This window comes from Engystomops pustulosus, chromosome 5 (genome assembly GCF_040894005.1).
Source record: "Engystomops pustulosus chromosome 5, aEngPut4.maternal, whole genome shotgun sequence".
NCBI lineage: Eukaryota > Metazoa > Chordata > Amphibia > Anura > Leptodactylidae > Engystomops > Engystomops pustulosus.
Window position 1 is genome coordinate 4695016 of NC_092415.1, and position 26399 is coordinate 4721414.

Sequence of the window (26399 nt, forward strand, 5' to 3'; positions counted from 1 at the left end):
ACCGCTATACCGTGCCTGATCTATACATACCGCCATGCCGTGCCTGATCTATACATACCGCCATGCCGTGCCTGATCTATACATACCACGATACTGTGCCTGATCTATACATACCACGATACTGTGCCTGATCTGTACATACCGCTATACTGTGCCTGATCTATACATACCGCCATACTGTGCCTGATCTATATATACCGCCATACTGTGCCTGATCTATACATACCGCCATACTGTGCCTGATCTATATATACCGCCATACTGTGCCTGATCTATACATACCGCCATCCTGTGCCTCATCTATACATACCGCCATACTGTGCCCATAACACAACAATGTTCCGGGCAGAGGGTATATTAGATGTGGCTTGTCCTTCCCTACTATAAAGAGGTCGTCTAAGTAGGGGATAATGGAGACATTGAGGCAGATTTACTTACCCGGTCCATTCGCGATCCAGCGGCGCGTTCTCTGCGGTGGATTCGGGTCTTCCAGTGATTCACTAAGGCATTTCCTCCGACGTCCACCAGGTGTCGCTGTGCTGAAGTCCGCCGAGGCCCGCCGGAGTTCACGATCCTATTCCTGGTGAAGGTAAGCGCGAGTCCAGCGACAGTTTTTTTAATTAAAATGCAGCGTTTTTTCCAAATCCGTCGGGTTTTCGTTCGGCCACGGCCCCCGCTTTCCGTCGCGTGCATGCCGGCGTCGAAGCGCCACAATCCAATCGCGTGCGCCAAAATCGCAGGGCAATTCAGGAAATATCGGTGCAAATCGGAAATATTCGGGTAACACATCGGGAAAACGCGAATCGGGCCCTTAGTAAATGACCCCCTCTGTGTTGTATCTTCCATCTGTGGAGTTATTTGGTAGACACTGGTGGGTCTGTACCTGTTGTTTGTCTCTCCCGGTGTGATCTTGCTTTCCCTGTCTCATACTTGTGTTGGTTTTCTGTGCACCAGTCTGAACACTGGTCTATGTCGGTAAAGATATGCATGGACAATGTTGTGGCACGCAGAGGCTTCTCTGTGGTCTCCATCTCCTCTGCCTTCTCTACATTCAGCACTGGAGCTCCGGCCAGGCAGGAAAAGCTGCCGCTCCCCAAGAGCACCAGTGATCTATCACACCATAGGCTGCTATATGACCTGCTCTGTTCTCACTAGTGCTGCCTTATAGGAACCCGGGAGAGTGAGGCAGAGGCCAGAGCTCAGCAGCCGTGAGCACAAGTGCAGTCACTCAGGAGGAGGAGAGAGGAGCTGCTGAGTACAGATAAGTGCAGTCACTCAGGTGGAGGAGGAGGAGGAGAGAGGAGCTGCTGAGTACAGATAAGTGCAGTCACTCAGGTGGAGGAGGACAGGAGCTGCTGAGTACACATAAGAGCAGTCACTTAGGAGGAGGGAGGAGGAGGAGCTGCTGAGTACAGATAAGTGCAGTCACTCAGGAGGAGGAGGAGGAGGAGAGCAGGAGCTGCTGAGTACAGATAAGTGCAGTCACTCAGGAGGAGGAGGAGGAGGACAGGAGCTGCTGAGTACAGATAATTGCTGTCACTCAGGAGGAGGAGGAGGGCAGGAGCTGCTGAGTACACATAAGAGCAGTCACTTAGGAGGAGGGAGGAGGAGGAGCTGCTGAGTACAGATAAGTGCAGTCACTCAGGAGGAGGAGGAGGAGGAGAGCAGGAGCTGCTGAGTACAGATAAGTGCAGTCACTCAGGAGGAGGAGGAGGAGGGCAGGAGCTGCTGAGTACAGATAAGTGCAGTCACTCAGGAGGAGGAGGAGGAGGGCAGGAGCTGCTGAGTACAGATAATTGCTGTCACTCAGGAGGAGGAGGAGGGCAGGAGCTGCTGAGTACAGATAAGTGCAGTCACTCAGGAGGAGGAGGAGAGAGGAGCTGCTGAGTACAGATAAGTGCAGTCACTCAGGAGGAGGAGGAGGGCAGGAGCTGCTCAGTACAGATAAGTGCAGTCACTCAGTAGGAGGAGGAGGAGGGCAGGAGCTGCTGAGTACAGATAAGTGCAGTCACTCAGGAGGAGGAGGAGGGCAGGAGCTGCTGAGTACAGATAAGTGCAGTCACTCAGGAGGAGGAGGAGGGCAGGAGCTGCTGAGTACAGATAAGTGCAGTCACTCAGGAGGAGGAGGAGGAGAGAGGAGCTGCTCAGTACAGATAAGTGCAGTCACTCAGGAGGAGGAGGAGTGCAGGAGCTGCTCAGTACAGATAAGTGCAGTCACTCAGGAGGAGGAGGAGGGCAGGAGCTGCTGAGTACAGATAAGTGAAGTCACTCAGGAGGAGGAGGAGGGAGGAGCTGCTCAGTACAGATAAGTGCAGTCACTCAGGAGGAGGAGGAGGAGGGCAGGAGCTGCTGAGTACAGATAAGTGCAGTCACTCAGGAGGAGGAGGAGGAGGACAGGAGCTGCTGAGTACAGATAAGTGCAGTCACTCAGGAGGAGGAGGGGGAGGGCAGGAGCTGCTGAGTACAGATAAGTGCAGTCACTCAGGAGGAGGAGGAGGGCAGGAGCTGCTGAGTACAGATAAGTGCAGTCACTCAGGAGGAAGAGGAGGAGGGCAGGAGCTGCTGAGTACAGATAAGTGTAGTCACTCAGGAGGAGGAGGAGGGCAGGAGCTGCTGAGTACAGATAAGTGCAGTCACTCAGGAGGAAGAGGAGGAGGGCAGGAGCTGCTCAGTACAGATAAGTGCAGTCACTCAGGAGGAGGAGGAGGGCAGGAGCTGCTGAGTACAGATAAGTGCAGTCACTCAGGAGGAAGAGGAGGAGGGCAGGAGCTGCTGAGTACAGATAAGTGCAGTCACTCAGGAGGAGGAGGAGGGCAGGAGATGCTGAGTACAGATAAGTGCAGTCACTCAGGAGGAGGAGGAGGAGGAGGACAGGATCTGCTGAGTACAGATAAGTGCAATCACTCAGGACTAGGGAGGAGGAGGGCAGGAGCTGCTAAGTACAGATAAGTGCAGTCACTCAGGAGGAGGAGGAGGAGGGCAGGAGCTGCTGGGTACAGATAAGTGCAGTCACTCAGGAGGAGGAGGAGAAGGAGGGCAGGAGCTGCTGAGTACAGATAAGTGCAGTCACTCAGGAGGAGGAGGGCAGGAGCTGCTGGGTACAGATAAGTGCAGTCACTCAGGAGGAGGAGGAGGGGGAGGACAGGAGCTGCTGAGTACAGATAAGTGCAGTCACTCAGGAGGAGGGAGGAGGAGGGCAGGAGCTGCTGGGTACAGATAAGTGCAGTCACTCAGGAGGAGGAGGAGGAGGGCAGGAGCTGCTGAGTACAGATAAGTGCAGTCACTCAGGAGGAGGAGGAGGAGGGCAGGAGCTGCTGAGTACAGATAAGTGCAGTCACTCAGGAGGAGGGAGGAGGAGGGCAGGAGCTGCTGGGTACAGATAAGTGCAGTCACTCAGGAGGAGGAGGAGGAGGGAGGACCTGCTGAGTATAGATAAGTGCAGTTACTCAGGAGGAGGAGGAGGGCAGGAGCTGCTGAGTATAGATAAGTGCAGTTACTCAGGAGGAGGAGGAGGAGGGCAGGAGCTGCTGAGTACAGATAAGTGCAGTCACTCAGGAGGAGGAGGAGGAGGGCAGGAGCTGCTGAGTACAGATAAGTGCAGTCACTCAGGAGGAGGAGGAGGGCAGGAGCTGCTGAGTACAGATAAGTACAGTCACTCAGGAGGAGGAGGGCAGGAGCTGCTGAGTACAGATAAGTGCAGTCACTCAGGAGGAGGGAGGAGGAGGGCAGGAGCCGCTGAGTACAGATAAGTGCAGTCACTCAGGAGGAGGAGGGAGGAGGAGGGCAGGAGCTGCTGAGTACAGATAAGTGCAGTCACTCAGGAGGAGGAGGAGGGCAGGAGCTGCTGAGTACAGATAAGTACAGTCACTCAGGAGGAGGAGGACAGACGCTGCTGAGTACAGATAAGTGCAGTCACTCAGGAGGAGGAGGAGGAGGGCAGGAGCTGCTGAGTACAGATAAGTGCAGTCACTCAGGAGGAGGAGGAGGGCAGGAGCTACTGAGTACAAATAAGTGCAGTCACTCAGGAGGAGGGAGGAGAAGGGCAGGAGCTGCTGAGTACAGATAAGTGCAGTCACTCAGGAGGAGGGAGGAGGAGGGTGGGAGCTGCTGAGTACAGATAAGTGCAGTCACTCAGGAGGAGGAGGGCAGGAGCTGCTGAGTACAGATAAGTGCAGTCACTCAGGAGGAGGGGAAGGGCAGGAGCTGCTGAGTACAGATAAGTGCAGTCTCTCAGGAGGAGGAGGAGGGCAGGAGCTGCTGAGTACAGATAAGTGCAGTCACTCAGGAGGAGGAGGAGGGCAGGAGCTGCTGAGTACAGATAAGTGCAGTCACTCAGGAGGAGGAGGAGGGCAGTAGCTGCTGAGTACAGATAAGTGCAGTCACTCAGAAGGAGGAGGAGGAGGGCGGGAGCTTCTGAGTACAGATAAGTGCAGTCACTCAGGAGGAGGAGGAGGGCAGGAGATGCTGAGTACAGATAAGTGCAGTCACTCAGGAGGAGGAGGAGAGCAGGAGCTGATAAGTACAGATAAGTGCAGTCACTCAGGAGGAGGGAGGAGGAGGGCAGGAGCTGCGGAGTACAGATAAGTGTAGTCACTCAGGTGGAGGGAGGAGGAGGGCAGGAGCTGCTGAGTACAGATAAGTGCAGTTACTCAGGAGGAGGAGGAGGGCAGGAGATGCTGAGTACAGATAAGTGCAGTCACTCAGGAGGAGGAGGAGAGCAGGAGCTGATAAGTACAGATAAGTGCAGTCACTCAGGAGGAGGGAGGAGGAGGGCAGGAGCTGCGGAGTACAGATAAGTGCAGTCACTCAGGAGGAGGAGGAGGAGGGTGGGAGCTGCTGAGTACAGATAAGTGCAGTCACTCAGGAGGAGGAGGGCAGGAGCTGCTGAGAACAGATAAGTGCAGTCACTCAGGAGGAGGGGAAGGGCAGGAGCTGCTGAGTACAGATAAGTGCAGTCACTCAGGAGGAGGAGGAGGGCAGGAGCTGCTGAGTACAGATAAGTGCAGTCACTCAGGAGGAGGAGGAGGAGGGTGGGAGCTGCTGAGTACAGATAAGTGCAGTCACTCAGGAGGAGGAGGAGGAGGACAGGAGCTGCTGAGTACAGATAAGTGCAGTCACTCAGGAGGAGGAGGAGGAGGGCAGAAGCTGCTGAGTACAGATAAGTGCAGTCACTCAGGAGGAGGAGGAGGAGGACAGGATCTGCTGAGTACAGATAAGTGCAATCACTCAGGACTAGGGAGGAGGAGGGCAGGAGCTGCTAAGTACAGATAAGTGCAGTCACTCAGGAGGAGGAGGAGGAGGGCAGGAGCTGCTGGGTACAGATAAGTGCAGTCACTCAGGAGGAGGAGGAGAAGGAGGGCAGGAGCTGCTGAGTACAGATAAGTGCAGTCACTCAGGAGGAGGAGGGCAGGAGCTGCTGGGTACAGATAAGTGCAGTCACTCAGGAGGAGGAGGAGGGCAGGAGCTGCTGAGTACAGATAAGTGCAGTCACTCAGGAGGAGGGAGGGGGAGGGCAGGAGCTGCTAAGTACAGATAAGTGCAGTCACTCAGGAGGAGGAGGAGGGCAGGAGATGCTGAGTACAGATAAGTGCAGTCACTCAGGAGGAGGAGGAGGGCAGGAGCTGCTGAGTACAGATAAGTGCAGTCACTCAGGAGGAGGGAGGAGGAGGGCAGGAGCTGCTGGGTACAGATAAGTGCAGTCACTCAGGAGGAGGGAGGAGGAGGGCAGGAGCTGCTGGGTACAGATAAGTGCAGTCACTCAGGAGGAGGAAGGAGGAGGGCAGGAGCTGCTGGGTACAGATAAGTGCAGTCACTCAGGAGGAGGAGGAGGAGGGAGGACCTGCTGAGTATAGATAAGTGCAGTTACTCAGGAGGAGGAGGAGGGCAGGAGCTGCTGAGTATAGATAAGTGCAGTTACTCAGGAGGAGGAGGAGGAGGGCAGGAGCTGCTGAGTACAGATAAGTGCAGTCACTCAGGAGGAGGAGGAGGAGGGCAGGAGCTGCTGAGTACAGATAAGTGCAGTCACTCAGGAGGAGGAGGAGGGCAGGAGCTGCTGAGTACAGATAAGTACAGTCACTCAGGAGGAGGAGGGTAGGAGCTGCTGAGTACAGATAAGTGCAGTCACTCAGGAGGAGGGAGGAGGAGGGCAGGAGCCGCTGAGTACAGATAAGTGCAGTCACTCAGGAGGAGGAGGGAGGAGGAGGGTGGGAGCTGCTGAGTACAGAGAGTTCAGTCACTCAGGAGGAGGAGGGCAGGAGCTGCTGAGTACAGATAAGTGCAGTCACTCAGGAGGAGGAGGGCAGACGCTGCTGAGTACAGATAAGTGCAGTCACTCAGGAGGAGGGAGGAGGAGGGCAGGAGCCGCTGAGTACAGATAAGTGCAGTCACGCAGGAGGAGGAGGGAGGAGGAGGGCAGGAGCTGCTGAGTACAGATAAGTGCAGTCACTCAGGAGGAGGAGGAGGGCAGGAGCTGCTGAGTACAGATAAGTACAGTCACTCAGGAGGAGGAGGACAGACGCTGCTGAGTACAGATAAGTGCAGTCACTCAGGAGGAGGAGGAGGAGGGCAGGAGCTGCTGAGTACAGATAAGTGCAGTCACTCAGGAGGAGGAGGAGGGCAGGAGCTACTGAGTACAAATAAGTGCAGTCACTCAGGAGGAGGGAGGAGAAGGGCAGGAGCTGCTGAGTACAGATAAGTGCAGTCACTCAGGAGGAGGGAGGAGGAGGGTGGGAGCTGCTGAGTACAGATAAGTGCAGTCACTCAGGAGGAGGAGGGCAGGAGCTGCTGAGTACAGATAAGTGCAGTCACTCAGGAGGAGGGGAAGGGCAGGAGCTGCTGAGTACAGATAAGTGCAGTCTCTCAGGAGGAGGAGGAGGGCAGGAGCTGCTGAGTACAGATAAGTGCAGTCACTCAGGAGGAGGAGGAGGGCAGGAGCTGCTGAGTACAGATAAGTGCAGTCACTCAGGAGGAGGAGGAGGGCAGGAGCTGCTGAGTACAGATAAGTGCAGTCACTCAGGAGGAGGAGGAGGAGGGCGGGAGCTTCTGAGTACAGATAAGTGCAGTCACTCAGGAGGAGGAGGAGGGCAGGAGATGCTGAGTACAGATAAGTGCAGTCACTCAGGAGGAGGAGGAGAGCAGGAGCTGATAAGTACAGATAAGTGCAGTCACTCAGGAGGAGGGAGGAGGAGGGCAGGAGCTGCGGAGTACAGATAAGTGTAGTCACTCAGATGGAGGGAGGAGGAGGGCAGGAGCTGCTGAGTACAGATAAGTGCAGTTACTCAGGAGGAGGAGGAGGGCAGGAGATGCTGAGTACAGATAAGTGCAGTCACTCAGGAGGAGGAGGAGAGCAGGAGCTGATAAGTACAGATAAGTGCAGTCACTCAGGAGGAGGGAGGAGGAGGGCAGGAGCTGCGGAGTACAGATAAGTGCAGTCACTCAGGAGGAGGAGGAGGAGGGTGGGAGCTGCTGAGTACAGATAAGTGCAGTCACTCAGGAGGAGGAGGGCAGGAGCTGCTGAGAACAGATAAGTGCAGTCACTCAGGAGGAGGGGAAGGGCAGGAGCTTCTGAGTACAGATAAGTGCAGTCACTCAGGAGGAGGAGGAGGGCAGGAGCTGCTGAGTACAGATAAGTGCAGTCACTCAGGAGGAGGAGGAGGGCAGGAGCTGCTGAGTACAGATAAGTGCAGTCACTCAGGAGGAGAAGGAGGAGGAGGAGGGCGGGAGCTTCTGAGTACAGATAAGTGCAGTCACTCAGGAGGAGGAGGAGGGCAGGAGATGCTGAGTACAGATAAGTGTAGTCACTAAGGAGGAGGAGGAGAGCAGGAGCTGATAAGTACAGATAAGTGCAGTCACTCAGGAGGAGGGAGGAGGAGGGCAGGAGCTACGGAGTACAGATAAGTGTAGTCACTCAGGTGGAGGGAGGAGGAGGGCAGGAGCTGCTGAGTACAGATAAGTGCAGTTACTCAGGAGGAGGAGGAGGGCAGGAGCTGCTGAGTACAGATAAGTGCAGTCACTCAGGAGGAGGAGGAAGGCAGGAGATGCTGAGTACAGATAAGTGCAGTTACTCAGGAGGAGGAGGAGGGCAGGAGCTTCTGAGTACAGATAAGTGCAGTTACTCAGGAGGAGGAGGAGGGCAGGAGCTGCTGAGTACAGATAAGTGCAGTCACTCAGGAGTAGGAGAGCAGGAGCTGCTGAGTACAGATAAGTGCAGTCACTCAGGAGGAGGAGGAGGAGGGCAGGAGCTTCTGAGCACAGATAAGTGCAGTCACTCAGGAAGAGGGAGGAGGAGGGCAGGAGCTGCTGAGTACAGATAAGTGCAATCACTCAGGACAAAGGAGGAGGAGGGCAGGAGCTGCTAAGTACAGATAAGTGCAGTCACTCAGGAGGAGGAGGACGGCAGGAGCTGCTGAGTACAGATAAGTGCAGTCACTCAGGAGGAGGAGGAGAGCAGGAGCTGATGAGTACAAATAAGCGCAGTCACTCAGGAGGAGGGAGGAGGAGGGAGGAGCTGCTGAGTACAGATAAGTGCAGTCACTCAGGAGGAGGAGGAGGGCAGGAGCTGCTGAGTACAGATAAGTGCAGTTACCCAGGAGGAGGAGGAGGGCAGGAGCTGCTGAGTACAGATAAGTGCAGTCAATCAGGAGGAGGAGGAGGGCAGGAGCTGCTGAGTACAGATAAGTGCAGTCACTCTGAAGGAGGAGGAGGGCAGGAGTTGCAGAGTACAGATAAGTGCAGTCACTCAGGAGGAGGAGGGAGGAGGAGGACAGGAGCTGCTGAGTACAGATAAGTGCAGTCACTCAGTAGGAGGAGGAGGAGGAGGGAGGAGCTGCTGAGTACAGATATGTGCAGTCACTCAGGAAGAGGCAGGAGGAGGGCAGGAGCTGCTGAGTACAGATAAGTGCAGTCACTCAGGAGGAGGGAGGAGGAGGGCAGGAGCCGCTGAGTACAGATAAGTGCAGTCACTCAGGAGGAGGGAGGAGGAGGGCAGGAGCAGCTGAGTACAGATAAGTGCAGTTACCCAGGAGGAGGAGGAGGGCAGGAGCTGCTGAGTACAGATAAGTGCAGTCACTCAGGAGGAGGAGGAGGGCAGGAGCTGCTGAGTACAGATAAGTGCAGTCACTCAGGAGGAGGAGTAGGAGGGAGGAGCTGCTGAGTACAGATAAGTGCAGTCACTCAGGAGGAGGAGGAGGAGGGCAGGAGCTGCTGAGTACAGATAAGTGCAGTCACTCAGGAAGAGGCAGGAGGAGGGCAGGAGCTGCTGAGTACAGATAAGTGCAGTCACTCAGGAGGAGGAGGAGGGCAGGAGCTGCTGAGTACAGATAAGTGCAGTCACTCTGAAGGAGGAGGAGGGCAGGAGCTGCAGAGTACAGATAAGTGCAGTCACTCAGGAGGAGGAGGGAGGAGGAGGGCAGGAGCTGCTGAATACAGATAAGTGCAGTCATTCAGGAGGAGGAGTAGGAGGGAGGAGCTGCTGAGTACAGATAAATGCAGTCACTCAGGAGGAGGAGGAGGAGGGCAGGAGCTGCTGAGTACAGATAAGTGCAGTCACTCAGGAGGAGGGAGGAGGAGGGCAGGAGCCGCTGAGTACAGATAAGTGCAGTCACTCAGGAGGAGGGAGGAGGAGGGCAGGAGCTGCTGAGTACAGATGAGTGCAGTGACTCAGGAGGAGGGAGGAGGGCAGGAGCTGCTGAGTACAGATAAGTGCAGTCACTCAGAAGGAGGAGGAGGGCAGGAGCTGCAGAGTACAGATTAGTGCAGTCACTCAGGAGGAGGGAGGAGGAGAGCAGGAGCTGCTGAGTACAGATAAGTGCAGTCACTCAGGAGGAGGAGGAGGAGGAGGGAGGAGCTGCTGAGTACAGATAAGTGCAGTCACTCAGGAGGAGGAGGAGGAGGGCAGGAGCTGCTGAGTACAGATAAGTGCAGTCACTCAGGAAGAGGGAGGAGGAGGGCAGGAGCTGCAGAGTACAGATAAGTGCAGTCACTCAGGAGGAGGAGGGAGGAGCTGCTGAGTACAGATAAGTGCAGTCACTCAGGAGGAGGGAGGAGGAGGGCAGGAGCCGCTGAGTACAGATAAGTGCAGTCACTCAGGAGGAGGGAGGAGGAGGGCAGGAGCTGCTGAGTACAGATAAGTGCAGTCACCCAGGAGGAGGAGGGCAGGAGCTGCTGAGTACAGATAAGTACAGTCACTCATGAGGAGGAGGAGGGCAAGAGCTGCTGAGTACACATAAGTGCAGTCATTCAGGAGGAGGGCGGGAGCTGCTGAGTACAGATAAGTGCAGTCACTCAGGAGGAGGAGGAGGAGGAGGGCAGGAGCTGCTGAGTACAGATAAGTGCAGTCACTCAGGAGGAGGAGGAGGAGGGCGGGAGCTGCTGAGTACAGATAAGTGTTGTCACTCAGGAGGAGGAGGAGGAGGGCGGGAGCTCCTGAGTACAGATAAGTGTAGTCACTCAGGAGGAGGAGGAGGAGGGCGGGAGCTGCTGAGTACAGATAAGTGCTGTCACTCAGGAGGAGGGCGGGAGCTGCTGAGTACAGATAAGTGCAGTCACTCAGGAGGAGGGCGGGAGCTGCTGAGTACAGATAAGTGCAGTCACTAAGGAGGAGGAGGAGGGCAGGACATGCTGAGTACAGATAAGTGCAGTCACTCAGGAGGAGGATGAGGAGGGAGGAGCTGCTGAGTACAGATAAGTGCAGTCACTCAGGAGGAGGATGAGGAGAGAGGAGCTGCTGAGTACAGATAAGTGCAGTCACTCGGAAGGAGGAGGAGGGCAGGAGCTGCTGAGTACAGATAAGTGCAGTCACTCAGGAGGAGGATGAGGAGGGAGGAGCTGCTGAGTACAGATAAGTGCAGTCACTCAGGAGGAGGAGGGCGGGAGCTGCTGAGTACAGATAAGTGCTGTCACTCAGGAGGAGGAGGGCAGGGGCTGCTGAGTACAGATAGCAGTCACTCAGTAGGAGGAGGAGGAGAGCAGGAGCTGCTGAGTACAGATAAGTGCAGTCAATCAGGAGGAGGAGGAGGAGGGAGAGCTGCTGAGTACAGATAAGTGCAGTCACTCAGGAGGAGGAGGAGGAGGGAGGAGCTGCTGAGTACAGATAAGTGTAGTCACTCAGGAGGAGGGTGGGAGCTGCTGAGTACAGATAAGTGCAGTCACTCAGGAGGAGGAGGAGGGCGGGAGCTGCTGAGTACAGATAAGTACAGTCACTCAGGAGGAGGAGGAGGAGGGCGGGAGCTGCTGAGTACAGATAAGTGCTGTCACTCAGGAGGAGGAGGAGGGCGGGAGCTGCTGAGTACAGATAAGTGTAGTCACTCAGGAGGAGGAGGAGGAGGGCGGGAGCTGCTGAGTACAGATAAGTGCAGTCACTCAGGAGGAGGGAGGAGCTGCTGAGTACAGATAAGTGCAGTCACTAAGGAGGAGGAGGAGGGCAGGAGCTGCTGAGTACAGATAAGTGCAGTGACTCAGGAAAAGGGAGGAGGAGGGCAGGAGCTGCAGAGTACAGATAAGTGCAGTCACTCAGGAGGAGGAGGGAGGAGCTGCTGAGTACAGATAAGTGTAGTCACTCAGGAGGAGGAGGAGGAGGGCGGGAGCTGCTGAGTACAGATAAGTGCTGTCACTCAGGAGGAGGAGGGCAGGGGCTGCTGAGTACAGATAGCAGTCACTCAGGAGGAGGAGGAGGAGAGCAGGAGCTGCTGAGTACAGATAAGTGCAGTCAATCAGGAGGAGGAGGAGGAGGGAGGAGCTGCTGAGTACAGATAAGTGCAGTCACTCAGGAGGAGGAGGAGGAGGGAGGAGCTGCTGAGTACAGATAAGTGTAGTCACTCAGGAGGAGGAGGAGGAGGGCGGGAGCTGCTGAGTACAGATAAGTGCAGTCACTCAGGAGGAGGAGGAGGAGGGCGGGAGCTGCTGAGTACAGATAAGTGCAGTCAATCAGGAGGAGGAGGAGGAGGGCAGGAGCTGCGGAGTACAGATAAGTGCAGTCACTCAGGAGGAGGGAGGAGGAGGGCAGGAGCTGCTGAGTACAGATAAGTGCAGTCAATCAGGAGGAGGAGGAGGAGGGCAGGAGCTGCGGAGTACAGATAAGTGCAGTCACTCAGGAGGAGGGAGGAGGAGGGCAGGAGCTGCTGAGTACAGATAAGTGCAGTCACTCAGGAGGAGGGAGGAGGAGGGCAGGAGCTGCTGAGTACAGATAAGTGCAGTCACTCAGGAGGAGGGAGGAGGAGGGCAGGAGCTGCGGAGTACAGATAAGTGCAGTTACTCAGGAGGAGGAGGAGGAGGGCAGGAGCTGCTGAGTACAGATAAGTGTAGGGTAAGGGTGCACTGCGTTGCCCTCACTGACATCCTGGCACAGGTGTCCAGAGCTCCGGATTAGGGGAAGTATATTTGTATATATGTGGCCACAGACATATGTCATGTGTGGTAGAGTGATCCGAAATTCACCTGCCTGGCTCCTTGTAACTCACACCCTCCACCCCAATAAACACACTTTGTCCTGCACACCCCCGGCCAAACTGGATTCCCCAATCCTCCATATTGTTATATTGTCCTTGCTACTTGCAATATTTGGTCCAGGAGCAGCTAAAGCACAATAGTCCCCCCCCCCTTCTGCTCAGGACTATTGTCACTGTATGGCGGTAATATTCCTCACTGTATGGCGGTAATATTCCTCACTGTATGGTGGTAATATTCCTCACTGTATGGCTGTATTATTCCTCACTGTATGACGGTAATATTCCTCACTGTATGGCGGTATTATTCCTCACTGTATGGCTGTATTATTCCTCACTGTATGGCGGTAATATTCCTCACTGTATGGCTGTATTATTCCTCACTGTATGACGGTAATATTCCTCACTGTATGGCGGTATTATTCCTCACTGTATGGCGGTAGTATTCCTCACTGTATGGCGGTAGTATTCCTCACTGTATGACAGTAATATTCCACACTGTATGGCAGTAATATTCCTCACTGTATGGCGGTAATATTCCTCACTGTATGGCGGTATTATTCCTCACTGTATGGTGGTAGTATTCCTCACTATATGGCGGTATTATTCCTCACTGTATGGCGGTAGTATTCCTCACTGTATGGCGGAATTGTCCCTCACTATATGGCGGTATTATTCCTCACTGTATGACGGTAATATTCCTCACTGTATGGCGGTAGTATTCCTCACTGTATGGCAGTAATATTCCACACTGTATGGTGGTAATATTCCTCACTCTATGGCAGTAATATTCCTCACTGTATGGCGGTAGTATTCCTCACTATATGGCGGTATTATTCCTCACTGTATGGCGGTAGTATTCCTCACTGTATGGCGGTAGTATTCCTCACTGTATGGCGGTATTATTCCTCACTGTATGGCGGTAGTGTTCCTCACTGTATGGCGGTATTATTCCTCACTGTATGACGGTAATGTTCCTCACTGTATGGCGGTAATATTCCTCACTGTATGGCGGTAATGTTCCTCACTGTATGGCGGTATTATTCCTCACTGTATGGCGATATTATTCCTCACTGTATGGCGGTAATATTCCTCACTGTATGGCGGTAATATTCCTCACTGTATGGCGGTATTATTCCTCACTGTATGGCGGTAGTATTCCTCACTGTATGGTGGTAATATTCCTCACTGTATGGCGGTAATATTCCTCACTGTATGGGGGTAATATTCCTCACTGTATGGCGGTAGTATTCCTCACTGTATGGGGGTAATATTCCTCACTGTATGACAGTATTATTCCTCACTGTATGGTGGTAGTATTTCTCACTGTATGGCGGTAATATTCCTCACTGTATGGCGGTATTATTCCTCACTGTATGGCGGTAGTATTCCTCACTGTATGGTGGTAATATTCCTCACTGTATGGCGGTAATATTCCTCACTGTATGGCGGTAGTATTCCTCCCTGTATGGGGGTAGTGTTCCTCACTGTATGGCAGTAATATTCCTCACTGCATGGCGATAATATTCCTCACTGTATGGCGGTAATATTCCTCACTGTATGGCGGTATTATTCCTCACTGTATGGCGGTAGTATTCCTCACTGTATGGTGGTAATATTCCTCACTGTATGGTGGTAATATTCCTCACTGTATGGCGGTATTATTCCTCACTGTATGGCGGTATTATTCCTCACTCTATGGCAGTAATATTCCTCACTGTATGGTGGTAATATTCCTCACTGTATGGTGGTAATATTCCTCACTGTATGGCGGTAATATTCCTCACTGTATGGCGGAATTGTCCCTGACTATATGGCGCTAGTATTCCTCACTGTATGGCGGTATTATTCCTCACTGTATGGCGGTAGTATTCCTCACTGTATGGTGGTATTATTCCTCACTGTATGGCGGTAGTATTCCTCACTGTATGGCGGAATTGTCCCTGACTATATGGCGGTAGTATTCCTCACTGTATGGCGGTATTATTCCTCACTGTATGGCGGTAGTATTCCTCACTGTATGGTGGTAGTATTTCTCACTGTATCTGCTCCTGCTTAGTGATATTATTGGTGATGTTGGTCTTTCTATAATGTTCTGTTTATTATCAGTGAATGGTATTTATCTTGTTGTACTGGTACTGGTCACCATGTGGCGGTATTATATGTCCCTTATAGAGGGGACTGTCTGTAATTTTATAGCCGTGTTGGCAGTTTGCGATAGTTACATGGTGAGTGCTCATGGTGTAGTGTGCGGGCTGGGGTCTCTCTCAGAGCGCTGCTCTGGGGCACATGTATATAGTGATGCTATAACCCCTCCTTGTGTCCCCCTGTAGCTCAGCAGGAAGTACGGCCCGGTGTTCACCGTGTGGAAGCTGACCAATCCCATCGTGGTCATCTGTGGTTACGAGGCAGTGAAGGACGCTCTGCTCCAACATGCTGAGGAGTTCAGCGGCCGCCCCATATCCGCCATCGCAAAACTCTACGACAAAGGATTCTGTAAGGAGGCGTATCTCTTATCTTTGTCCCGCCCCTGAAGAGCAGTGCAGTCACCTACATCCTTGTCCCTCAGTGTGTTGATGCTCATAGACTGTAGTGATGTGCACTCTCATAGACTGTAGTGATGTGCACTCTCATAGACTGTAGTGATGTGCTCTCTCATAGACTGTAGTGATGTGCACTCTCATAGACTGTAGTGATGTGCACTCTCATAGACTGTAGTGATGTGCACTCTCATAGACTGTGGTGCTGTGCACTCTCATAGACTGTAGTGATGTGCACTCTCATAGACTGTAGTAATGTGCACTCTCATAGACTGTGGTGATGTGCACTCTCATAGACTGTAGTGATGTGCACTCTCATAGACTGTAGTGATGTGCACTCTCATAGACTGTAGTGATGTGCACTCTCATAGACTGTGGTGATGTGCACTCTCATAGACTGTAGTGATGTGCACTCTCATAGACTGTAGTGATGTGCACTCTCATAGACTGTAGTGATGTGCACTCTCATAGACTGTAGTGATCTGCACTCTCGTAGACTGTAGTGATGCGCACTCTCATAGACTGTGGTGATGTGCACTCTCATAGACTGTAGTGATGTGCTCTCTTATAGACTGCAGTGATGTGCACTCTCATAGACTGTAGTGATGTGCACTCTCATAGACTGCAGTGATGTGCACTCTCATAGACTGTAGTGATGTGCACTCTCGTAGACTGTAGTGATGTGCACTCTCATAGACTGTGGTGATGTGCACTCTCATAGACTGCAGTGATGTGCACTCTCATAGACTGTGGTGATGTGCACTCTCATAGACTGTAGTGATGTGCACTCTCATAGACTGCAGTGATGTGCACTCTCATAGACTGTAGTGATGTGCACTCTCATAGACTGTGGTGATGTGCACTCTCATAGACTGCAGTGATGTGCACTCTCATAGACTGTGGTGATGTGCACTCTCATAGACTGTAGTGATGTGCACTCTCATAGACTGCAGTGATGTGCACTCTCATAGACTGTAGTGATGTGCACTCTCGTAGACTGTAGTGATGTGCACTCTCATAGACTGTGGTGATGTGCACTCTCATAGACTGCAGTGATGTGCACTCTCATAGACTGTGGTGATGTGCACTCTCATAGACTGTAGTGATGTGCACTCTCATAGACTGCAGTGATGTGCACTCTCATAGACTGTAGTGATGTGCACTCTCATAGACTGTAGTGATGTGCACTCTCATAGACTGTAGTGATGTGCACTCTCATAGACTGTGGTGATGTGCACTCTCATAGACTGCAGTGATGTGCACTCTCATAGACTGTGGTGATGTGCACTCTCATAGACTGTAGTGATGCGCACTCTCATAGACTGTAGTGATGCGCACTCTCATAGACTGTAGTGATGTGCACTCTCATAGACTGTAGTGATGTGCACTCTCATAGACTGCAGTGATGTGCACTCTAATAGACTGTAGTGATGTGCACTCTCATAGACTGTAGTGATGTGCACTCTCATAGACTGTAGTGATGTGCACTCTCATAGACTGTAGTGATGTGCACTCTCATAGACTGTAGTGATGTGCACTCTCATAGACTGTAGTGATGTGCTCTCTCATAGACTGCAGTGATGTGCTCTCTCATAGACTGCAGTGATGTGCACTCTCATAGACTGTGGTGATGTGCACTCTCATAGACTGTAGTGATGTGCTCTCTCATAGACTGTAGTGATGTGCTCTCTCATAGACTGTAGTGATGTGCACTCTCATAGACTGCAGTGATGTGCACTCTCATAGACTGTAGTGATGTGCACTCTCATAGACTGTAGTGATGTGCTCTCTCATAGACTGTAGTGATGTGCACTCTCATACACTGCAGTGATGTGCTCTCTCATAGACTGCAGTGATGTGCTCTCTCATAGACTGCAGTGATGTGCTCTCTCATAGACTGTAGTGATGTGCTCTCTCATAGACTGTAGTGATGTGCACTCTCATAGACTGTCGCGATGTGCACTCTCATAGACTGTAGTGATGTGCACTCTCATAGACTGTAGTGATGTGCACTCTCATAGACTGCAGTGATGTGCACTCTCATAGACTGCAGTAATGTGCTCTCTCGTAGACTGTAGTGATGTGCACTCTCGTAGACTGTAGTGATGTGCACTCTCGTAGACTGCCCCCATGTGATGATTATGGTGTTGTCTGATCTGCAGGTTTCCCCAGCATCGATGGAGAGCGATGGCGTCAGCTCCGCAGGTTCACCATGTCCGCTCTGAGGAATGTTGGGATGGGGAAGACGTCCATGGAGAGACAAATCCTGGAGGAATCAAAGCACCTGATCAAAGCGGTGACACAGATGGGAGGTGAGCGCCCCCCGCTGGGCAGCCCGGGTTATAGTCTATAGAGATTATGGGCAGTCACAGTCTCATTATGTCCTATAATAAATAATATCTCAGTATTTTAAGATTATTTCATAAATTCTATATATTCTAAAGCAGTGAATAAAAATGTGAATGAAATAATTGCGTTAAAAAGTTATTGGTGTTAATCTGGCACCTGCTGCTTATTTCCTTACTCATCTGACAAACCCGAAGTAACTAAAAGTGACTGAACCCTCCGGCAGCAGGTTGTCCATATGAAGGCCAAAGGAGGGACCCCGTCATCCACAGCGAGAGAAGCTGCTTGTTCCTAGTCTGTGATTTGTAGAATGTTACATCTTTACAACATCACAAACTCATTCAAATACCCTAAGAAGGCCATCAACCCAAAAAAATACAGAGGCAAGAGAGGACGGGATAATGCAGAGAATCTCCATGGGTAATCATTGCAACGCTGCAGCTGGAGTTTCTCCCTCTCCCATTCTGCTAAGAAACATGTTCAGAAGGCAGAGGAGACGTCCTCCACCCATGAAACAACATTGTACCAACATATTTCATACAAGTCACCACAACTGACCACACTGTGCCCCCACATATATCATATATACCGCTCACACCACAACTGGCCACACTGTGCCCCCACATATATCATATATACCCCTCACACTACACCTGATCACACTGTGCCCTCACATATATCATATATACCGCTCACACCACAACTGACCACACTGTGCCCCCACACATATCATATATACCCCTCACACCACAACTGACCACACTGTACTCCCACATATATCATATATACCCCTCACACCACAACTGACCACACTGTGCCCCCCATATATCATATATACCCCTCACACCACAACTGACCACAATGTGCCCCCACATATATCATATATACCCCTCACACCACAACTGACCACACTGTGCCCCCACATATATCATATATACCCCTCACACCACAACTGACCACACTGTGCCCCCATATATATCATATATACCCCTCACACCACAACTGACCACACTGTGCCCCCACATATATCATATATACCCCTCACACCACAACTGACCACACTGTGCCCCCACATATATCATATATACCGCTCACACCACAACTGACCACACTGTGCCCCCACATATATCATATATACCCCTCACACCACAACTGACCACACTGTGCCCCCACATATATCATATATACCCCTCACACCACAACTGACCACACTGTGCCCCCACATATATCATATAACCCTCACACCACAACTGACCACACTGTGCCCCCACATATATCATATATACCCCTCACACCACAACTGACCACACTGTGCCCCCATATATATCATATATACCCCTCACACCACAACTGACCACACTGTGCCCCCACATATATCATATATACCCCTCACACCACAACTGACCACACTGTGCCCCCACATATATCATATATACCCCTCACACCACAACTGACCACACTGTGCCCCCACATATATCATATATACCCCTCACACCACAACTGACCACACTGTGCCCCCACATATATCATATATACCCCTCACACCACAACTGACCACACTGTGCCCCCACATATATCATATATACCCCTCACACCACAACTGACCACACTGTGCCCCCACATATATCATATATACCGCTCACACCACAACTGGCCACACTGTGCCCCCACATATATCATATATACCCCTCACACTACACCTGATCACACTGTGCCCTCACATATATCATATATACCGCTCACACCACAACTGACCACACTGTGCCCCCACATATATCATATATACCCCTCACACCACAACTGACCACACTGTGCCCCCACATATATCATATATACCCCTCACACCACAACTGACCACACTGTGCCTCCACTTATATCATATATACCCCTCACACCACAACTGACCACACTGTGCCCCCACATATATCATATATACCCCTCACACCACAACTGACCACACTGTGCCCCCACATATATCATATATACCCCTCACACCACAACTGACCACACTGTGCCTCCACTTATATCATATATACCCCTCACACCACAACAGACCACACTGTGCCCCCACATATATCATATATACCCCTCACACCACAACTGACCACACTGTGCCCCCACATATATCATATATACCCCTCACACCACAACTGACCACACTGTGCCCCCACATATATCATACATACCCCTCACACCACAACTGACCACACTGTGCCCCCACATATATCATATATACCCCTCACACCACAACTGACCACACTGTGCCTCCACTTATATCATATATACCCCTCACACCACAACTGACCACACTGTGCCCCCATATATATCATATATACCCCTCACACCACAACTGACCACACTGTGCCCCCACATATATCATATATACCCCTCACACCACAACTGACCACACTGTGCCCCCACATATATCATATATACCCCTCACACCACAACTGACCACACTGTGCCCCCACATATATCATATATACCCCTCACACCACAACTGACCACACTGTGCCTCCACTTATATCATATATACCCCTCACACCACAACAGACCACACTGTGCCCCCACATATATCATATATACCCCTCACACCACAACTGACCACACTGTGCCCCCACATATATCATATATACCCCTCACACCACAACTGACCACACTGTGCCCCCACATATATCATATATACCCCTCACACCACAACTGACCACACTGTGCCTCCACTTATATCATATATACCCCTCACACCACAACAGACCACACTGTGCCCCCACATATATCATATATACCCCTCACACCACAACTGACCACACTGTGCCCCCACATATATCATATATACCCCTCACACCACAACTGACCACACTGTGCCCCCCACATATATCATATATACCCCTCACACCACAACTGACTACACTGTGTCCCCCACATATATCATATATACCCCTCACACCACAACTGACCACACTGTGCCCCCACATATATCATATATACCCCTCACACCACAACTGACCACACTGTGCCCCCACATATATCATATATACTCCTCACACCACATCAGACCACACTGTGCCCCCACATATATCATATATACCCCTCACACCACAACTGACCACACTGTGCCCCCACATATATCATATATACCCCTCACACCACAACTGACCACACTGTGCCCCCCATATATCATATATACCCCTCACACCACAACTGACCACACTGTGCCTCCACTTATATCATATATACCCCTCACACCACAACTGATCACACTGTACCCCCATATATATCATATATACCCCTCACACCACAACTGACCACACTGTGCCCCCCATATATCATATATACCCCTCACACCACAACTGACCACACTGTGCCCCCATATATATCATATATACCCCTCACACCACAACTGACCACACTGTACCCCCATATATATCATATATACCCCTCATTTCAACGCCGTAATGGCGTCTTCATCAGGTCAAACACTGTGGGGTTGCATAGTAAAGAACATAAAATATCATAGTTAGTAGTTAATAGTTACTAGGTTAGTAAACATAAACATAGACATAAACATAAAATGCGAATTTAAAACACAAAATAAATGTAAAAGGGTTAAAACAAGAGTTAAAGCCAGGGTTAGGATGAAGGAGGTGTGTATGTGTAAAATGTAAAATGTAAACCGGGAGTCTAGTTTGAGATTGGGCAGGTATTTGGTCAAATAGTTCGTTAGTAAAGAGCATAATGGTAATAGTAGTAAATATAAATATATGAACAAATAGATAAATATATGAGATAGATGAGCTAAAGAAGGGTAAATTAAATGGTTGGTGATGAATGAATAGGTGAACATATGGATATATATATATATATAGATAGGTATATGGTAATATAATCGGTGTGTATAGAGGAAAATACCTGCAGTGAGTCCTGCGGTGTCTTAAGGCAAATGCTGTGCTGCCTAAAGGTCCAATTCTGAGGAATGTAATGCAGAATGAGATCGGGGTGAAAAATGATAGCGGTGGGGTCAGATGGAGGATAGAGCTAAGAGCTTACTTACCGCTGCGTTCAGTGTGGCGGGGAAGAGGGCTGCGTGCTGTCACCGGCGCGGGATGGACTGAATACGCCCCGGGAAGACACGCGGTTTTTTATTGATTGGTAGGCGGCTGGATCAGGGAGATGTGGGGGCAATGCGCCTGCGCGGGTTACGGAGCGGAGATGTGAAATGGGTACGAGGTGAGTACATGCCGGTGGGGTGATGAGATTGTGTGGTTACAGATTCTGTAATGAAATCGTGTGTGTAACGGGTACTGAATGTGTGTGTATAAATGAGGATGAAATGGAGATGGGATGGGGTTAAATTAAATGGAGATGTGAGAAAAGTTATTATTGGGGATTGATAGAAATGAAGAAATAATAATAAATGAAGATATGATAAATAGATGAGAGTCTTGGCAGACTTGGGTGTATGAGTGGATGAGCATAAATGGATAAATGGATATAATATAGGCTACATGAGTGGATTAATTAACCAAAAATTAAATACAGAGTTAAATGCATAGATGGAAACATCATTCTAACCCCATATTCACACCTCCCCTTCCTCTGGATTCCACTACGGACCTCCTCTGACTACCCCCTAACAAGACTCTAATCAATCAACTAATTAATTAACCAACGAACAATGACTTTTTAATCTAATTTCTAATTTTTAATCTTTATTAAGAACTATCTGTATTGTCTCGGCTCATTTTTGTCATTTTTAATGCCTCCATTATACTAATTCAATTTATTACTTTGTCCACTCTTGTATCCTGTACTTAACTATCTAATTATTTATCTAACCAACCATCCAATTGTTTATATTTATATATTTACATGTTTATATATATATATATATGTTTTTATGTATATTTATTTATATATTTATTTATTTACTTAATTATCCATCTATGCATTTAACTCTGTATTTAATTTTTGGTTAATTAATCCACTCATGTAGCCTATATTATATCCATTTATCCATTTATGCTCATCCACTCATACACCCAAGTCTGCCAAGACTCTCATCTATTTATCCTATCTTCATTTATTATTATTTCTTCATTTCTATCAATCCCCAATAATAACTTTTCTCACATCTCCATTTAATTTAACCCCATCCCATCTCCATTTCATCCTCATTTATACACACACATTCAGTACCCATTACACACACGATTTCATTACAGAATCTGTAACCACACAATCTCATCACCCCACCGGCATGTACTCACCTCGTACCCATTTCACATCTCCGCTCCGTAACCCGCGCAGGCGCATTGCCCCTACATCTCCCTGATCCAGCCGCCTACCAATCAATAAAAAACCGCGTGTCTTCCCGGGGCGTATTCAGTCCATCCCGCGCCGGTGACAGCACGCAGCCCTCTTCCCCGCCACACTGAACGCAGCGGTAAGTAAGCTCTTAGCTCTATCCTCCATCTGACCCCACCGCTATCATTTTTCACCCCGATCTCATTCTGCATTACATTCCTCAGAATTGGACCTTTAGGCAGCACAGCATTTGCCTTAAGACACCGCAGGACTCACTGCAGGTATTTTCCTCTATACACACCGATTATATTACCATATACCTATCTATATATATATATATATATCCATATGTTCACCTATTCATTCATCACCAACCATTTAATTTACCCTTCTTTAGCTCATCTATCTCATATATTTATCTATTTGTTCATATATTTATATTTACTACTATTACCATTATGCTCTTTACTAACGAACTATTTGACCAAATACCTGCCCAATCTCAAACTAGACTCCCGGTTTACATTTTACATTTTACACATACACACCTCCTTCATCCTAACCCTGGCTTTAACTCTTGTTTTAACCCTTTTACATTCATTTTGTGTTTTAAATTCGCATTTTATGTTTATGTCTATGTTTATGTTTACTAACCTAGTAACTATTAACTACTAACTATGATATTTTATGTTCTTTACTATGCAACCCCACAGTGTTTGACCTGATGAAGACGCCATTACGGCGTTAAAACGCGTAGTCACATTTCCAATAAAAATAATCAATAATACACCTCGGATGTAGCGCGTCTAACTCTTTGACCCCGTTTTTTCTCTATTTCTACACAACACATCTGGATACACATCCAGCCCCGGGGTCTGACGCTGCAACTCCACTCCATTATCTCTCTCCCCCATTTTGTGCATACTTTTGGCGCCTGGCTCTAGACAAATCCCTCACAATTTTTTCCTCTCTTCCTCATATATACCCCTCACACCACAACTGACCACACTGTGCCCCCACACATATCGTATATACCCCTCACACCACAACTGACCACACTGTGCCCCCACATATATCATATAACCCTCACATCACAACTGACCACACTGTGCCCCCACATATATCATATATACCCCTCACACCACAACTGACCACACTGTGCCCCCACATATATCATATATACCCCTCACACCACAACTGACCACACTGTGCCCCCACATATATCATATAACCCTCACACCACAACTGTCCACACTGTACCCCCCATATATCATATATACCCCTCACACCACAACTGTCCACACTGTGCCCCCACATATATCATATATATCCCTCACACCACAACTGACCACACTGTGCCCCCACATATATCATATATACCCCTCACACCACAACTGACCACACTGTGCCCCCACATATATCATATAACCCTCACACCACAACTGACCACACTGTACCCCCACATATATCATATATACCCCTCACACCACAACTGACCACACTGTGCCCCCACATATATCATATATACCCCTCACACCACAACTGACCACACTGTGCCCCCACATATATCATATAACCCTCACACCACAACTGTCCACACTGTACCCCCCATATATCATATATACCCCTCACACCACAACTGACCACACTGTGCCCCCACATACATTATATATATACCCCCTCACACCACAACTGACCACACTGTACCCCCATCTATCATATATATCCTCACACCACAAGTGACCACACTGTGCCCCCAACATATATCATGTATACCCCTCACACCACAACAGACCACACTGTACCCCCACTTATATCATATATACCCCACACACCATAACTGACCACACTGTGCCCCCACATATATCATATATACCCCTCACACCACAACTGACCACACTGTGCCCACATATATCATATATACCCCACACACCATAACTGAGCACACTGTGCCCCCACATACATCATATATACCCCTCACACCACAACTGACCACACTGTACCCCACATATATCATATATACCCCACACACCACAACTGACCATACTTTGCCCCCTCATATATCATATATACCCCTCACACCACAACTGACCACACTGTGCCCCCACATATATCATATATACCCCTCACACCACAACTGACCACACTGTGCCCACATATATCATATATACCCCTCACACCACAACTGACCACACTGTACCCCACATATATCATATATACCCCTCACACCACAACTGACCACACTGTGCCCTCAAATACATCATATATACCCTCACACCACAACTGACCACACTGTGTCCCCACATATATCATATATACCCCTCACACCACAACTGACCACACTGTGACCCCACATATATCATATATACCCTTCACACCACAACTGACCACAATGTGCCCCCACATATATCATATATACCCCTCACACCACAACTGACCACACTGTGCCCCCACATATATCATATATACCCCTCACATCACAACTGACAACACTGTGCCCCCACATATATCATATATACCCCTCACACCACAACTGACCACACTGTGCCCCCACATATATCATATATACCCCTCACACCACAACTGTCCACACTGTGCCCCCACATATATCATATATAACCCTCACACCACAACTGGCCACACTGTGCCCCCACATATATCATATATACCCCTCACACCACAACTGACCACACTGTGCCCCCCACATATATCATATATACCCCTCACACAACAACTGACCACACTGTGCCCCCACATATATCATATATACCACTCACACCACAACTAACCACACTGTACCCCCACATATATCGTATATACCCCTCACACCACAACTGACCACACTGTACTCCCACATATATCATATATACCCCTCACACCACAACTGACCTCACTGTGCTCCCACATATATCATATATACCCCTCACACCACAATTGACCACACTGTGCCTCAACATATATCATATATACCCCTCACACCACACCTGACCACACTGTGCCCCCACATATATCATATTTACCCCTCACATCACAACTGACTACACTGTACCCCCCACATATATCATATATACCCCTCACACCACAGCTGATCACACTGTACCCCCACATATATCATATATACCCCTCACACCACAACTGATCACACTGTACCCCACATATATCACATACACTCCTCATACCACAACTGACCACACTGTGCCCCTCACATATATCCTAAAAAACCCCCACCACAACTGACCACACTGTGCCCTCACATATATCATATATACCCCTCATACCACAACTGACCACACTGTGCACCCACATGCATCATCTATACCCCTCACACCACAACTGACCACACTGTGCCCCCATATATATCATATATACCCCTCACACCACAACTGACCACACTGTACCCCACATATATCACATACACTCCTCATACCACAACTGACCACACTGTGCCCCTCACATATATCCTAAAAAACCCCCACCACAACTGACCACACTGTGCCCCCACATATATCATATATACCCCTCATACCACAACTGACCACACTGTTCCCCTCACATATATCCTAAAAAACCCCCACCACAACTGACCATACTGTACCCCCACATATATCATATATAGCCCTCACGCTACAACTGACCACACTGTACCCCCACATATATTATATATACCCCTCACACCACAACTGACCACACTATGCCCCCACATATATTATATATACCCCACACACAACTGACCACACTGCGCCCCTCACATATATCCTAAAAAACCCCC

At 49.7% G+C, this 26399-nt stretch overlaps 1 protein-coding gene across 2 annotated transcripts in view; it reads left to right on the top strand.

The window, feature by feature from the left end:
- Window positions 1–26399, top strand: part of LOC140132377 (cytochrome P450 2C8-like) — a 66681-nt gene that overhangs the window by 12889 nt on the left and 27393 nt on the right. For both annotated transcript variants that reach the window (XM_072151067.1, XM_072151066.1), the window contains exons 3-4: window positions 14774–14936; window positions 17143–17292. In XM_072151067.1, the coding sequence (XP_072007168.1) occupies window positions 14774–14936; window positions 17143–17292 (313 nt within the window). The remainder of the gene's footprint in view (window positions 1–14773; window positions 14937–17142; window positions 17293–26399) is intronic.